Source organism: Cryptomeria japonica, chromosome 11, assembly GCF_030272615.1.
Source record: "Cryptomeria japonica chromosome 11, Sugi_1.0, whole genome shotgun sequence".
In the NCBI taxonomy this organism is placed as follows: Eukaryota; Viridiplantae; Streptophyta; class Pinopsida; order Cupressales; family Cupressaceae; genus Cryptomeria; species Cryptomeria japonica.
In genome coordinates this window covers 307,755,109-307,772,538 of record NC_081415.1, presented here as the reverse complement: position 1 = coordinate 307,772,538, position 17,430 = coordinate 307,755,109, and the positions used below count along the sequence as shown (strand labels likewise).

Below are 17,430 nucleotides of genomic sequence, written 5' to 3'. Positions count from 1 at the left end.
TCACATTTTGAATCTAATTGTTAAAATCTACCAAGAGTGTAGACTATTTTCCTGACTTTATGCTCTAATTAGCTTAAAATCTTTAGAAAGTCGGGAATTTTATTTATTTTCCCAAGTTCTAACTTCAAGCTTCGTAGAGGTGCAATGTCGAAGTTTGGATTTAAGGAAAGGGAAGAAGTACTGAAGGTGCTAGAGATTGGATTTTATCTAGAGCTCAAGATTTCATCCAGATGGAGGGAGATCACAGATACAAACATGCATTTCCTGGACATGAACCAGATGCGACAGCGGATGTTCGGAGTTAGAAATCAGATTCCTTCCCCAGCATACGCGAACATTATGAAGAGTGGTATTTTTCATGCTGCTGGATTTCCACATTTCATACAGTGCAGTGAGCTTATCCTGGAGTGTGCAAGATGTTATGATCCTCTTATGCGAATGATCAAAACTCCTAAGAGCATTGTTATTGCCTACCTTGTTGAGGATGCTATTGCTGAGGTGTTCGGAATTCCACGCGAAACAAACATGAAGGATGAATATACAAAAAGATACATGAAGAAGATGGGTGCTTGTAAGAATATGATAAACAAAGAGTGAATGATTGAGCCTAGGTCTCATCATTCCAAGGCTCCCAAGACACTCATGTGCATAGACTTCAAAGAGGAGTATAGCGACTTAATATTCCTACTCAACAGAGTGATGGGGATGCCGCAGGGTGCAATATTCGATGGATGGATGTTCTATTTCATCCAGGATTGTCTTAGAGGAACATTGGTAAATTGGTCTCAGATTATAAGTGACAATCTAGACTTTCAATTAAGGAGTGTAGAGCGGTCCAAATCATTCACCATGACTTCTTACCTGGTATACCTGCTTGCACAATTTTTTTCATATAGAGGATTGATATGCAAATGTGAAGTCGACAATGGGCAAGGACAATTCAGGAGTCATCAATGCTACCCTCAGCTGAGCATGTATAGAATTGAAGACTATAAGAGAGTGAATGATGTATTCACAATGTACATCACACAGATGCTGCAGGGCGGAATCCACAGAAGATTGTCCAAGGAGGAAACAGAGCTAATAGAGATATATGGATCGTGGTATATTTAGTTTCCCACTTTCATGTACCTTAGGATTTATGGGTTTCAATCCGAACCCTACAGACTTCCTAGGTATCTGACCGACAGAATGATCTTGTTGGAAATGGTGAGACGGCTTCTAGAGTTTGATGTCATTTAAAGATAGAAGCATAGGACAGATATGACATTCCCTATTTCAGTTGGGAAGACATCAGAGGTTTGCCAGGCTGCCTTAGCCACCAACACTGCGAGTGAGGAGCTTGCATTCTATCGATTTGCAACCCTCAAGAAGAGAAAGATTTGATTCAGATAAGAAAGTTGGAAGGATCGGGGGAGAGAAGTTCATCCACAAAGTAGACATAGAAGTGTGATGCTAAAAATGTGGTTAGTATAAGAGGCATACACATATGATGAGACAATAGAAGCATAATTGAAAAGCTTAATTGAAAATTTAAACCAAAGATGCAAACCATAAGCCTTCCTTGAAATGTCCCATTTTCCTCTATTCTTGAGGACCTTGAAGGTGTTGGATTGATGGGCTCTCAGCGGAGCAATGACCTCCAAAGTGACAACTCAAGAGTTGAGTAGCTAATTGATCATGATTGACTATGGAGATTATATGAAATGCATTATTTAAGAACCTAGATGAACAGGCTATGATAAATCCAAAGCTAATTACTAGATAATTGAAATGCAAATTGCCTATAGTAATGATGCCTAAATCGACATGAGATGGGATCCTTATTGCTCCAAAATGAGGGGTATTTATAGGAATTCCAAGGCCAAAGATGAGGTGGTAGGAATCGACGGTCCAGATTTGATCTGAAGATATCAAGGGCCAAGATTGAGGAAGTTGGAGAAGAGGTTGGAGGAAGGGACACTTGTCATCTCTGTGGTGACAAGTGTCAAGGAGCCTTGCTCATGAGAGGGAAAGTGTCCAAGGGAGGAGACATGTGGCAAAAGTGTCATGTGTCTCAAGGAGAGAATATCCACACCATGAGAGGTTAAGATAAGGAGGTTAGAATGTGCAAGATAGGATAGGTTTAGTTAGACCCAAGATTAGATTGAATGGGTTAGGTTAAGGGATGATTAGGTTGGGTGGCTAAAGTTAGGAGCCATGTGCTCATTTGAATTTAGAAATTCAAATAATAAGAAAATGGTAATTAAACTCAACAAACTTGAGTTTGTTAATCTTAATTAGGGATTAGAAGAATTGATTAGTATGGGGAGACCTTAATTAATTGAGAATTAATTAATCAAAGGGGGATGTGAGATGAACTATATAAATAAATCATTTAGATTTATTTACTAGTAGATGAATAAAGAAATTAATTAAATTGCTTGTGAATTCAATTAATTAGGAAGGGGAATTAATCAAATATCTGCGTATTTAATTAACTATCTTCAGACCATTTTTAGGTGTATGCATTTTCCCCCTCTTTGAAGGGATGTGTGACGACGCGTTGGTTCAAAGAAAGCTCGATTTGATGATGTTCTTGATATTGATTTTGATAGGATGCAGATTCGATCTTGATTGGATGCGGATTTGGTTTCGATGTGATACTGATTTGATTTGAAGATGATAAATCTCGATATGATGTCGATTCGATTTTGGAAATGATAAATCTCGATACGATACTAATTCGATTTTTGGAGATGATAATTCTCCATACGATACTGATTCGATTTTTGGAGATGATAAATCTTGATACGATACTGATTCGATTTTTGGAGATGATAAATCTCGATATGATGCGGTTTCGATTTTGGAGATGATAAATCTCGATATGATGTCCCAGACTCTGATTGATAAAAATTGATGCGAGGATGCCCCCTCGGGAGATAAATTGGATAATTTTCGAATGTTTTTGAATTTTTCGCGATTTTTTTTTTTTTTGAAATTTTTGAAATTTTTAGATTTTTAATGATTTTCCGATGTTTAGAGATTTGTAAAGTCCATCCGATTCATTTCCCGATAAGAAATTTGAAAATGTCGTCTTGCCAGACTGATTAGTTGATTAAATAATTAACAATAAGTGGAATAAAAATCCCACTTAAATGCCCCATTATGAGTTTAAAAAGGTGAAATCCTTTATTTCACTCCTCATTTGTGCACTGCAGTTGTTGGAGAAAAATTGCTCTAGAGGAAGAAAATGGCGATCCTGTATCACCAACATAGGTTCGAGCGAGTTCGGCAATATGAGCGTCCTCCGGCATACGATCCACCGGTACGTACTTTGAGAAAACCCAGTTTCGTTGATTTTTTTAAAAAAAAAAAATTTAGCTGTTCGCATAAAAAATCATTTTTTAGCGTTTTCGTCAGATGGGTTGGAAAAACAATTGCATTTTTGAGATGGGTTTTTCAATTAGTGAAATGGATTTTTTCGGTTTTTAACAAAATTTTCACTTTGCATCTCAAAAAAAAAAAATTTATTTTATGCATGCATTTAAAAATTTGTTTTTTGAAAATTTTGGGCGAGAAGGGAAGAGGTGGAGCGGTGAAGGCCTGACGGTGGCCGCCACCGGCGCCACCACTGACGTCGCAGGCGGGCGGCGCCACCGCAGGCGCCTTGAGCGCCGTGGGCACCAACCCGGGGGGCCTTAGAAATTTTATTTTTTATTTTTTATTTTTTTAGATTTTTTGGTTTTTTTTATTTTTTCGATGAGTTTTTCATTTTTTTTTAATTTATTTTTTTTTATTTTTTGGTTTTTTTTATTTTTTTGGTTTTGATGATTTTGATTTTTTTTCGGTTTTTTTTTTTAATTTTTATTTTTGATGATTTTGATTTTTTTTTTGGTTTTGATTTTAAATTGATGATTTTCGCGATTTTTTATTTCAATTTGACGATTGGTTGATGATTTTTTGCGATTTTTTATTTCAATTTGATGATTGGTTGATGATTTTTCGCGATTTTTTATTTCGATGAGTTGGTTTGATTTTTCGATTTTTTGACAGGGTAAGATTTGATTAGCCATCTAATTGATAAAATTAGATGCTCCTGATTGTTAAATTTGCTAATCAGTTCTGATTATCTCGATGTATGCGCGAGATGAGATAAGATTGATAATGACCTCATGATAGATGAACACCATTGATAGGGGCCCAATGAGATTTGATAAAAATCTCAATTGAGCAAAATAGACCGATAGATAGATTGATTTGATAGATAGATAAATCAAGAAACTGATATGATGAAGTGATTTGATTGCAGGAGCACTTTAGCGTTCTTCAGTCTTGGGAGCGTTTCCCGAAGACATGGATGCTGATACCTCGCCTTAGCCAGGTGAAGCGAGATCACATTAGCCGATGTGGTCTGTCTTCCCTTCTTGACATGCCCCGGTCTCTGATAAACCGGGGATTACTGACAGCTTTAGCAGAGCACTGGCATAGTGAACATAACACGTTTCACTTGCCGACTGGAGAGATGACGGTGACACCCGAGGATGTCCACCGAATTTTGCAGATCCCTGTGATGGGCGATTTAGTATATTATGATCTCAGTGAGCGGGGTGGGATAGAGGCACTTTGTCGCGTGTTTGAGGATGACGAGATCGGCGGGTATGATATTGCGTGGCAAGAGATGTTAGAGCTAGGGTATGCCACGTTACCAACTGTGCTTGTTGGATTCATTGGAGGCTTCCTTTGTCCTGATCATAGGTCAAAGGGATTATCTGTTGGATGGGGTCGTCTGCTTGAGCAGATGGTGACAGAGGGGACCTGATTTTCATGGGGATCATGTATGTTAGCGCACTTGTATCATGACTTGCACCGAGTTGTGTACCAAGAATTAGTTGCGTTATCAGCAGGAGTGACTTTGCTTCAGATATGGGCCTGGGAGCATTTACCTATCACACAACCATTGGCAGACAGAGAGAGACCTGTAGGCAAACCTTATGCTAATGGGTATCCTGGTGTCATCGTCTAGCGAAAGCTGGGCAAATTAGAGTACTGGAGACGGACTTTGGATGACCTAGATACTGTGATATGGAGGTCATACATGGACTGCGAGATTTGGCTCGAGGATGCAGCAGAGATGCCATATGTATTCATGATGCGATATTTGATTGGCTTGACACCTTACGTCATCGAGCGATTTCCTTGTATGAGGGTGTTGAGACAGTATGGCAGGATACAGGGGATACCATAGGGTACAACTCATTATGCTCGTCGGAGATTGGATGTGGCTACTTGGGGGCCTTCTATTTCATATGACCATGCCTGCGCAGAGTATCGATCATTGGGGCCTATGGATTGGGTTTATCTTCCAGGTGTGATGGATAGCAGGATGACACATGAGTACGTCGTGTATTGTATTGCACACAGGTTTCCAAGGCTGACATGTCTGGATGAGCCAGAGTCATTGTTAGATGAGGATGATGAGAGGCCACAATGCAAAGCTCCTAGACGACGGAGGGGTGGTAGAGACAGAGATGATAGCGGAGATGGAGATGGATATGGAGGAGATGCAGGAGATCAGGGTGTTGGGGATGATGATGGAGGAGATGATGATGGGGGGGATGGGGGAGATGATGATGAGGGAGATGGTCGAGTAGTGGCACCGATAGGCACACCAGGAGCTAGCAGTTCCAGATCTGCTAGGGATGTATATACAGATTGGATGGCCCAAGTGGTCAGACGCAGGAGATCAGGTCCAGGGGATCAGGAGTATCAGGTTCCAGAGCAGGAGGGACCCCCAGTTGAGCAAGTACCTACGATAGTATCATGGGCTAAGCAGCCACAGGCAGAGGCACCTCAGCGGATCCTCATTAAGATGTCGTCGCATCAGCAGCAGGCTCAGATCACAGACTTACAGGCTCAGGTTCAACAACTAGAGAGTCGACTAGCAGAGAGGGACTCTTAGATGGCCCAGCTAGAGACTCAGATGGCTTCTCTCTTAGTCGAGAGAGACACGGCTATGGATAGGTGTCGGCAGGTTGAGACACAAGTACAGTTGTTAGGAGGGTCTACTTCAGGGAAGAACGCCCTGAAGATGATGCCCTAGGGGATCCGAGAGGTTGAGTATTAGAGGACATTATACTTTACTGTTGTTCCTCCTGAGCAGAGGGCCCCAGGATTTTCATAGCTAAGCAGGAGATCGAGACAGAGCCAGACTGAGAGTCGGGGAGTGACAGGGCCACTTCAGAGAGCTCCCCCAGGTGGGGACTCAGGTACAAGGGTACTAGCTGGCGCTACTCTACCTGCCGCATCAGGACAGAGTTCTGCTCCGCGTCCGAGTGGTCACACTGATATGGGACATTGATTTATTTATGTACACACCTTTTTGTGATGAGATATTGATGATTCCTACGATGTATATTTGTGATGTATCTCCTATATTTTGTGATATCATTGTACCTTGGACATTGGTCCTATTTTGATGATATGATATGCAGTCGATCTTATTCGTTCTACATGACCTATGAGATGATGAATGCATTCTATCTGGTATATGATTATGATGTGCAGTTACTTTCATGATGTATGCTTGATGTATGCTTTAATTTCTTTATGCTTATGAAATTTAGATGATGAATATATGATGATGCAGTATTTACATGATGTATGCAAATGCAAATATGTATGGTGATACTTATAATTTATATGTGATGTTTGTGTGATTGCAATGCTTTCTTATGTTTATGATATTTTTTTAATGATTTTCTCATGCATGTTAATATGAGATGGATGTAATGCAATGCAATGGTGTTATTTTATATGATTTGAGATTTGGTGAATGTCATGCAATGATCCTACTAAATGAATGAATGAGTTTATGCTTTAAATGAATGATGTACTGGTATGTAATGGTTACTTGAGATGAACTAACTTATCATGCAAGATGAATGAATTGATTATTTTTGTTATTGTCCAATGTACTCAATTACGTAATAAGAGAGATAACACCATGTTAGCTTTGACTTTGGAAAAGATGAGCATTGTGATCCCATGCAAAATGAAATGCAAATCTATTTTAAAATGCAATGCAATGCAGTGATCGTACCGGTCATGGAGTCATTGCTTTATTTCATCATTGAGCCTCTAAAATGTGGGAAGTGAGTGCAAACATCAATGGTATAATTGAACCATAATGACCTGAGCACTACTTTCTTGGGTTTTGATATTGCAAGTTAGCACAAGCATCAAGGTATAATTGAACCAAGATGACCAGAGTGTTGCTTGCATAAAACAGACAGTATTAACCATTTCTATATGCAAGTTCGAAATATCTTCCATGATATTCTGATGATCATTTCCTTAGACAACTTTGCACATATTAATGATTAATTTATAGACAGTAGACAAGAAAAATATCATGTTCCTTCCTCGTTTCTCTAGTCAAAGACATCCTAGAGTTACTCAGAAATTATGATAGCGAAAATCCAAATAAAATAGTTAACCATCATTGCCAAAGTGTTAAAATCACGAGTCAAGATATATAATCCATTGATATGTGTTTTGTCATGTTTAGATTGATATGTGATAGTTAATGGTTGATAATGTGATCTTATGTTCAATGTTGGATGTGTCTTAGTTTTTTGCTTGACAAGTGTTGTTTGACTGTTGTTCTACCTGCTTTGATTAAGCTCAAAAATGATCAAAACTTTTTGCCCCCAGCCAGGTTTAGGATTTTGCCCCTAGCCTAGAGACAAGCCTTATTATGATATAGTCAATGATCCAAACCATGACAAGAAATCACCTAGGATGCCTGCGTATGTACAAAGGCTTTATGATGAGTATGAACAACGCTAATGGAAAAGAATGCAAACGAAAGAAAGCGTGAACCAATAGATGGCAGAGCTAGCCGACAGATAGTGCCTGTTTGCTAGGTTTTCACCATCTGTTTTTATTGCACTTTTTCTCATATTTGATTTTTTTGCTTTTTCACTGTTTTTGGATTTTTTTGCTTTTTTCACTATTTTTGGATTTTTTTGCTTTTTAATTTTTTTTGGATTTTTCAAACATAAAACTTCTTCAGATGCATGCTATTGATGGGTTCCTCGAGCTGATCTTTGTCTTGTGTTGATAGCTGATATGCCCTTGACCCAAATACTGTTGTGACCACAAATGGACCTAACCAGTTGGATTCAAATTTTCCTTTCTTTTCTCGATCTGACTAATTTCATGGATTTTCCTTTAGTACTAGTTCTCCAACTTGAAAGATTCGTGGTTTGACCTTGTGATTATAACTTCGACACATTCTTTGTTGATATACTTTTAAATGGTCAAAGGCATTTTGTCTTCGTTCCTAGATCAGTTCTAACTCTTGTAGTCTAGATACTCTTTGTTCTTCATCTGGGATGAGACCTTTTAGTGATACACGTAGAGAGGGAATCTCTACTTCGATAGGCAATATGGCTTCTGATCCGTATACAAGAGAGAAAGGTGTGGCACCTGTTGGTGTGCGGATACTGGTGCGATAGGCCCAGAGAGAAAGGTTTAGTTGAATATGCCAATCTTTCCTAGCATCATTCACTGGCTTTTTGAGGATTTTCATAATAGTTTTGTTAGATGCTTCTGTCTACCCATTCCCTTGTGGATAATAGGGTGTGGAGAATCTGTGTTGGATCTTAAACTTCTCACATAGCTCTTGTACATCCTGATTCTTGAATGGTCGCCCATTATTAGTGATAATGGTCATTGGTATTCCATAGCGACAGATGATGTAATTCAAGATGAATGCAACAATTTGTTTTCCTGTGATATTTGTGAGAGGTACTGCCTCAATCCATTTTGTAAAATATTCTATAGCTACAAGGATGAATTTGTGACCATTTGATGAAGAAGGATTTATTTTTCCTACTAGATCAAGTCCCCATTGACAGAAGGGCCAAGATGTTGCCAAAGCATGAAGTTCTTGTGCTGGTGCATGGATCAAGTTTCCATGGATCTAACATTGTTTGCACGTTCTGGCTACTTGAAAAGACTTTCATTCCATAGTCGGCCAATAATAGCCCAAGCGTATGAGTTTTTTCGAAAGGGTAAGACCACTTGAATGAGTGCCACAAATGTCGTTATGGACTTCCTTTAAGGCCTTCTCAGATTCTTCTTGTTCAAGACATCTTAAAAGAGTATCGTCTAGACCTCATTTAAATATGGTATATGTGACAAGAGTATAATGGGAGGATTGGCGAATAAAGTTTCTCTTTTGATTTTTCGATAAGTCAAGAGGTAAGATGTTATCTTTTAGGTATGTATAAGTTTGGCCATAGCGGGAGGAATCATGTCCTATAAGTTGACAAATGGTTTGGGAATCAGGACAATTATGAGACGGGTAAAACAACTCTTCAACCAGGAATTCATAACGCTCTTGATTTTCCTATGTTTGTAATAGAGAAGCAAGTGTTGCCATGGCATCTGCTTCTTTGTTATCATTTCTTGGAATTTGTTCAAAAGTGATTTCAACAAAATATTTCTTGAAGTCATCCACCATCTTTTTGTAAGGCATGAGTTTGTCGTCTTTTGTTTGATAGTCATCATTGATTTGATTGATGACGAGCTGAGAGTCTCCAAAGACCTCAAGTTGTATAATGTTCCATTCTACAACCATTTTGATTCCTGTAACCAAAGCTTCATACTCTGCAGTGTTGTTGGTGCACAGAAAGCTTAATTTGTATGCTTTCGAGATGGTATGACCTTGTGGTGTGATAAATAAAATTCTGGCTCCTGATTCGTGCTACGTATATGAACCATCAAAGTATAGTTGCCATGCTTTTGTTGTGACTGTTAGGATATCAGCGTCAAGAAACTCAATCTGTAGAGGATGATCATCTTGAAGTGGTGCCTCTGCTAGTTGGTCTGCGATGACTTGTCCCTTGATAGCTTTTCTATCTACATACTCAATATCAAACTCACTTAGGATCATGATCCATTTTGCTAGTTGTCTTATCAATGTTTCCTTGTTGAGCAAATATTTCAATGGATCGATTTTAGCTATCAACTTGATGGAGTGAGACAGTAGATAGTGTCTTAATTTTTGAGAAGTGAAAACTACCGCCAAGCATGCTTTGTCTGTTGGGGAATAGTTGAGTTCGTATCCTACTAGTGTTCTGCTGATGTAGTAGATGGCTTGCTCTTTTCCTTCATTATCCTGTTGTGCAAGCAAAACTCCTAATGATACTTCAGTGGTCGATATATAGAGCAATAACGGCTTGTCTGGAATTGGTGACATTAGAATGGGTGGTTGCATGAGATATGCCTTGATCTTGTTCAATGCATCCTCACATTGATGGTCCCATTTGAAATGAACATTTTTATGTAATAGATGGGTGAATGGTTGACATTTATCTGCTAGTTGAGCCACAAATCTTCTGATTGACTGCAATCTTCCTTGTAGTGATTTGAGTTGGCTTATATTCTTGGGAGATGCCATTTCCATGATTGCTTTGACCTTAGCTGGATCTACTTCGATACCTCTAGCTGAAATAATGTATCCCAATAGCTTTCCTTAAGTGACACCAAAGGCACATTTTTTAGGATTTAGTCGTAGCTTGTACTGTTCTAACCGATCAAAGATCTTTTTGAGTATTTCAATATGTTCTTCTCTGTTATATGATTTTGCCAAGATGTCATCCACATAGTCTTCCATGAATGTATGCATCATGTCATGGAATATCGTTGTCATAGCTCTCTGATATGTGGCACCTGCGTTCTTTAATCCAAAAGGCATGATGTTCCAACAGAAAGTACCCCACGGACATGTGAAAGTTGTCTTTTCTTGGTCTTCAGGTGCTATTTTAATCTGATTGTATCCGAAGAAACCATCCATTAGAGAAAACATGGAGTGTCCAGCTGTTAAATCTACAATGATGTCAATGTTAGGCAAAGGAAAGTCATCCTTTGGACATGCATTATTAAGATCTTTGAAGTCTGTGCATACTCTGATACTTTTATCTGTTTTTGAAATAGGAACAATGTTTGATACCCATTGAGGATATGCTATAGGTCCGATGAATCCGACATCCAGTAATTTTTTAGTTCTGCTTTAACCAAGAGAGCAATATGTGGATGCATCTTTCTTAATTTTTGTTTGACTGGTTTGGCTCCTGGATTGGCATTCAAGTGATGCATAATAAGCTCTAGATCCAACCTTGGCATGTCTGCATATGACCAGGCGAAATTGATTTGTCTTCATGTAAAGAATTCCATATATTCTTTCCTTTCCTTTTCTATCAGAGAAGTTGTTGGATGTAGGATCTTGGGTTGCTCTGATGTCCCAATGTTAACTGCTTCTATTGGTTCAATCAAAATTGATGACCTTTCTTGATAGTACTCAGGTAAAGTGTCAAATCTCCCATCTTCCGGTGCCTCGAGGAGGTTTTCACCGTTAGATACGTCCTTTCTTTTTACTTTTTTCTGATCTAATGTTGCCAAGAAATGGTTTTCAACATTAGACCTGATATTGTTTTCTTTATTTTCGCTTTTGCGACTAGGAGATTTGGCACCCACTTGACTGGAAGATGCGTTGCTGAAATTCTTGGTTGAAGTTGTTGCGGGTTCGATTGCATTAAGATATATGGATATGGCATAGTCATTTGGAAATGTATCAATGGCAGTATGTCTTTCATTTTCCCATTCAATAAGTTCGGGGTGTAGTAGAGGTAAAGGATCATCTCGTTGAGATGTTTTGAGAGTATTTAGGGTCATGATTGAGTTATCAAAGTTTTTGATATGTATGTCAATGTCCAGAACGGTACCCTCATCAGAATGACCTCGCCCAGGAAGTTCTTGATCATCCTCAATTAATTCCAAGTCAGCCGAATGTGATTCTAATTCAAGTGAACTAGTTCCTAACGTTTGTCCTGCATACATGTGAACTACATCGACTCCTACATCTTCTTTAAAGCAATTTTCTTCAGTTGATTCTTCAGAATTATAGGAATCCCATTCCCATTCATCAGAATCTGTCTCACTTGCAGCTTGCAATCTACAAATTTGCTCATATAGCTTTTGATGTGTTTCTTCTGTTTGTCTTGCTATATCTTTCCTTCTCTCATATTCAACTTCTTCTGGACTGAGATTGAGTTCTGTCAACTTTACTATCAGTTCTCCTTGATTAGTACTAGGTTCATGCTTATGTTGATTGAGAGTTAATGCTGCTTGGGAGGTATTATTGGTTTGTTTCTCTTGTTGATTTGAGGATTGTTTCTTTTGCCATTTCATGTTTGGTTGTGATCGTTGCTTTGCAGATGCTTCTTCCCTTTCAATTGCAAGTTGTTCTTGTTTTTTTTCATATTCTTCTTTTTGTTGGTTAGAAGATGTATCTTCTGGTAGAGTAACTTGTCCATACCCTAAGCTTGCTTTGTTTGTAGCTTGCTGATTATGAGGTTGGATAGGTTCTGAGATACCTTCTTTTCTTTTTCCTATAGGACCTGTTCCAGTGTATCCCATCTTTTGAAGAATGTTGAATCCTTTTCCATATTTTTTTGTAGGTATTATGACATTGTTGACCTTTTGTTGAATTTCTTCATCTTTGTATAGCCACTGTAGCACATCTTTGTCTTCTATCTCCTCTGACAAGGTTTCAGCACTAATGAATGCTCCATCAAATATCGGAAGATGTTTCACAATTGGTTGTTGTTTAGAGTTTGATGGTTTCCAAAGGATTTAGGAGAGAGTGGTAATTGTGATATTGAGTATTCTCCATTTCCTCGATCTCTTAACTGCATTTGTTTTTCCATACTTGATAAAATAGAGGCAAAAGATTGTTCTTTGGATTGTGTGTTCGAAGATGACGCCTCCCTGTTATGAGGAACAATGAATTCTTGAGCCATTTTTAGATTGCTGCAATACTAAAATGGATTTGAATCTGCAGATATTGTGATTTCTTGTCCATCATAGGGAAATTTGACACACTGATGATAGGTTGATGGGACAGCTTGCAAGTCATGTATCCATGGTCTCCCCAGGAGTATATTATATGATAAGTCCAAGTCCAGAACTTGGCATGCTGTGTTTTTCTGTAAAGGTCCTACTTTGATGGGTAGTATCACAATTCCCTTGGAGGAACATTCTTCTTTGTCATAGGCTTTTATGGTGATCTTTTTACGGCGATCAACTGCATCTTTTGAATATCCTAAGGCACGAACAAGACTCAATGAACAAATATTTAGGCCAGCTCCACCATCTATTAGAACATGTTTAACTCGCGTTTTGTGAACGAGGACTTCAATATGCAAAGGAGCGTTGTTGGGATGTTGCAAGGACATGTCATCTTCTTCGGTAAATGATAAACAGTGAGGAGTTGTGAGGTGTCCCACCATGGTTTGGAATTGATCAATATCAAGATCTTTGGACATTGTGGTATCTACTAATGCTCGTTCAAGAATCTCTTTGTGTGCAGGTGACAGTTTTAAAAGTTCTAAGATGGATATTTGTGCGGGTGTTTTCTGTAATTGATCCACTAGGTTGTATTGTTTGGTAGTGGATGACGTGTTTGTTGTAGGACCCGACAAAACCACTTTGGCTTTACTTCATGTGATAACATGAGAAAGTTCGTGATGTTGTTGCTCTTTAACCACGATTACATTTACCACATTGTCATATGCATGAGCATAGTTTACCTTTGCTTTACCTTTACCGTTCTGCCCTATTGATGATTCACCCTTCTCATAATTAGGAAGTGGAGTTTTGAAAGCTGTGTGAGATTTGTTTGTTGTATGTCCATCCATAGTTATTATTCCATTATCAATCAAATCTTGGATGACATGTTTTAATCATTGACAAGCATCTGTTTGGTGTCCTTTGTTTCGATGGAAATCACAGTAATGGTTGTCATTCCACCAAGCAGGTTTTACCTTGGGTTCAAAGTTTCTTTCTTCTAGTAACGTAATCAATTTGTTTGCGATGAGTGTTTTTAATGTGGACCCAAGGGGTTCACCAATGTTTGTAAATTGTCTTCAAAAGAAGTTTTTGATAGTTGCTTTTTGGTGATTGTTATTTTGTTGAGCTGCTGTTGAGTGATTGGATAAGTTGAAAATCAGTTGCTTTGGTTTTACATTGTTGTTATCCACTATCCCGTCATTGACGACATTACGATTTCTATTCCAAAATTTTGGTTTATCATTGTGATTATTATTGTTAGTGTTGTTTGGAGGGTGAACTCCTTCTTTGAATATTTTCAACTCACCTTTCTTTATCATGGCTTCTTCCATTTTGATTCCATTATCAATCATTTTTGCAAAACTTTGATTTCCTTGTATTTTTAAGTAATAACTCATTTGATCGTTTAAGTTGTCTATGAAAATGTCCATTTTTTCATACTCCGGCACTGTACGAGGATACCTCGAAGCTAACCGCCTCCATCCTTGTAAGAATGTCATGAAGGGTTCTCCACTTTTTTGTTTTGTGTTACATAGGTCTAGCATGGTTATTTTGTGTTGAATGTTATAAGTGTATTGGGATACAAACTTATCCACCAACTCTAAAAATGATATGATTCCTGGTGGAAGTTTTGAGAACCATTCCATGGCTAATCCAGTTAAACTTTTTGGAAATAGTCTCATTAAGTATGTATCTTCATGTGCAAACTCCATGCTCATTGTGCAAAATTCTCTTATGTGATCTTGAGGGTCAGTGCTTCCGTCATATTTTTCGTACCTCGGAGTCTCGAAACCTATAGGAAAAGGTATCATGTTGAGGTTTCTGTCAAATGGATAAGGACATATTTCTTGAAGAGATCAATATATTACAAGAAGAGATCAATATATTACTAGTTTGCATTCTAGTAATATATTGATCTCTTCTTGTATCATCTCTATCCCTTCTTGTATCTTCGTTGGATTGAGCGTTATTTAGAATTTCTACTTCCTCCCTTGTGGGAATGTAAGTTTCCTCATTGTTTCTGGTGTTGCTAGGAATTGACGTGTTATTCATTTTGAGACCAAAGAGGTCCTCATATTGTTTGTCATTAGGAGGAGGACCACTTTTCTTTTGTTTCAATTTGTTTACATCAAAATCTTGGGGGAGTGTAGCACAAGATTTGGCTAACATTAGGAAATATTTTTCTTTTTCTCCCTCCAATAATTTCTTCATAAATTTGTCGAATTGAGGATCTTTCTTGATGTCTCTGATATTTTGTTCTGTTATTTCCTCTTCAACTTGTATTTCATCTTCAACTTGTATTTCATCTTCGTGTTCCATGGTTCTATAGTCTTTATTTATCTCAAACGTTTCTATTTCTATTTTCACAATTTTCCGTCTCTAGCCCTGGTTAGAACGGGCATACACGTGTTTTGAATGTTTTTCGGGGTTTAAAACTTGAGTAATGTGTCATTATAAGTGATCAATTGTTGAGGTGAAAGTTGTAGATGTATAGACACGAAATGATCTTTTCAAGTATTTTCTTGTTTACAATTTTTTCGATCTTAGTTTTTGGAGTGCAAATATTGTGATTTTTTATATGACCAAGTTCAAATAGGAACGATATATCCTATGATAAAGAATGAGGTTATTCTTATCAAGCGTTGTAGTTTCGTGATTAAAGGATGATAGATCCTGATGAGAAACTATGTTTGAACAATCAGTTTATCAAAGACAATGTGTTGTTGCACTTTAAGGTGTTTGATCTTTAACTTGTTTGAGGTGAATACTTGAGACTTTTTGTGTGTCTTGTTCTTGAATATATTTTTGACAGAAGATAACTTGATTAAATGACCCAACAAGATGACTATGTTTGACTGTTTGAGAAATGGGTTATTTTTGTTTTCTCATTTTGATGTATTTTACCAAAAACACTGACAAAATGACTAGGAACTTTGTTGTTTCGACGAGAAACGCTGTTGTTTAGACCAGGAACTCTGTTGTTTAGACCAGAAACATTGTTAGACTTACCAAAAATGCTACTATACGGACCAAAAACGCTACTATACGGACCAAAAACGCTGACATACAGACCAGAAACGCTGACTGACAAACCAGGAACTCTGTTCTGCTATACAGTGACTCTAAAGTTCAAATAATGATATGTAGGTTTAGCAAATTGAGTGTTTGAACTTAGGAGATTACAATTTTGACCCAACTTTGTAATATGCTCAACCTTTGAGAGTTAATGTTGAAATATGATAAATTTGACATTAACACCAAGAGGGCTGACCTTTACACCAAGAGGGCTGACCTTTGGATTGAAAATGCGACTATTTGGACCGAAGGTGCGACCGTTTGGACTGAAAGAGCAACTTTTTGGATTGAAAACGCTAATGTTTGGACTGTAAATGCGACTGTTTGAACTATATGTGAGACCGTTTGGACTGTATGTGCGACTGTTTGGACTGTAGATGCGACTGTTTGGACTGAAAGAGCTAATCTGCTGCAAAACTTGTGAATTTGACAGTTTGAAGTTTGAGTTTTCAATGTTTGTTGTATTTTAATGGATGATATCTTGACTTGACTTACAAACACAGAAATCAGATTATATTTTTGTTTCAAAGGTTTTTAATTGTTAAAAACACATCAATCAGTCTATCCTAAGGAGATTGGCTAAGAATGAAAACCTTTGCTTGCTGACTTAGGTACACACCCAATAGCTAATCAGAATACAGCCGCTGAGTCTCACGCAATGGATTCTCAACGCTATATTATCCGACTCCAAACGCTAATGGGGGCACGATATGACAAGTGTCTTGGGAGAGTTACTATCTCTCTTGCACAAAGATTATCACCCTTTCGGAGGTGAATCGGGTAGCTTCTATTTTTAAGGTTCTTAGTCAGGAATTCCGTTTGAAATTACCCCTTGAAGTCACGCAAGCATGATTGAGGCCTATAGCCCAACAAGGTACCAAAACAAGTTGTAGTCACGTAAACATGATTGAGACCGCGAGGCCCTACAAAATGCCCGATATGAGAGATCTCAAAGAGAAAAGTCAAATAATCCCATTCTCTGAGACTTTAATCATCAAAGACCTATTTATTATAGTGAGTTGGAATGCTCAGGTCCAGCTGTACTCACTTGGGTCGTTCTCACAGGGTGATTACTTTTTCCAACTGTGACAGACCCTCTAAAGATATGTAATTGAAAGCAAAGGATGAGTCTAGCTTTCTGATCACCTAAGAAAGGTGAGAGCATACTCGCCTATCATCAAGACACGTAAGACATGTTTGTTCATTTCCATTGTAATTAGTCTATGTGCCTAATTTAACAAATATAAGTGCAAAATCCCGCGTCTGCAAACAAAGTTAGTATTTTATATTGCATTCTTTGGCGGCAAAATAGTTTATAACTCCGGTCTTTCATAGCGAAATAAGTACCTGCAAAACCAACAATCTGCAAATTAGGTTCGGGAAAATGACAGTCAAGAAGCAGAAATGAGGAATACAACATACAATATTTGCAAAATTAATAAAAAACTGAAA

At 38.0% G+C, this 17,430-nt stretch overlaps 1 protein-coding gene across 1 annotated transcript in view; it reads left to right on the top strand.

Moving 5' to 3' along the window:
* The first annotated feature begins 3,235 nt into the window (after nucleotides 1–3,235).
* LOC131860192 (pentatricopeptide repeat-containing protein At3g29230-like) overlaps nucleotides 3,236–17,430 on the top strand; it is a 41,185-nt gene continuing 26,990 nt past the window's right edge. The window contains exons 1-5 of the mRNA XM_059214571.1: nucleotides 3,236–3,310; nucleotides 4,295–4,677; nucleotides 5,407–5,501; nucleotides 5,697–5,902; nucleotides 6,167–6,251. Coding sequence (XP_059070554.1) covers nucleotides 3,236–3,310; nucleotides 4,295–4,677; nucleotides 5,407–5,501; nucleotides 5,697–5,902; nucleotides 6,167–6,251 — 844 coding nt within the window. The remainder of the gene's footprint in view (nucleotides 3,311–4,294; nucleotides 4,678–5,406; nucleotides 5,502–5,696; nucleotides 5,903–6,166; nucleotides 6,252–17,430) is intronic.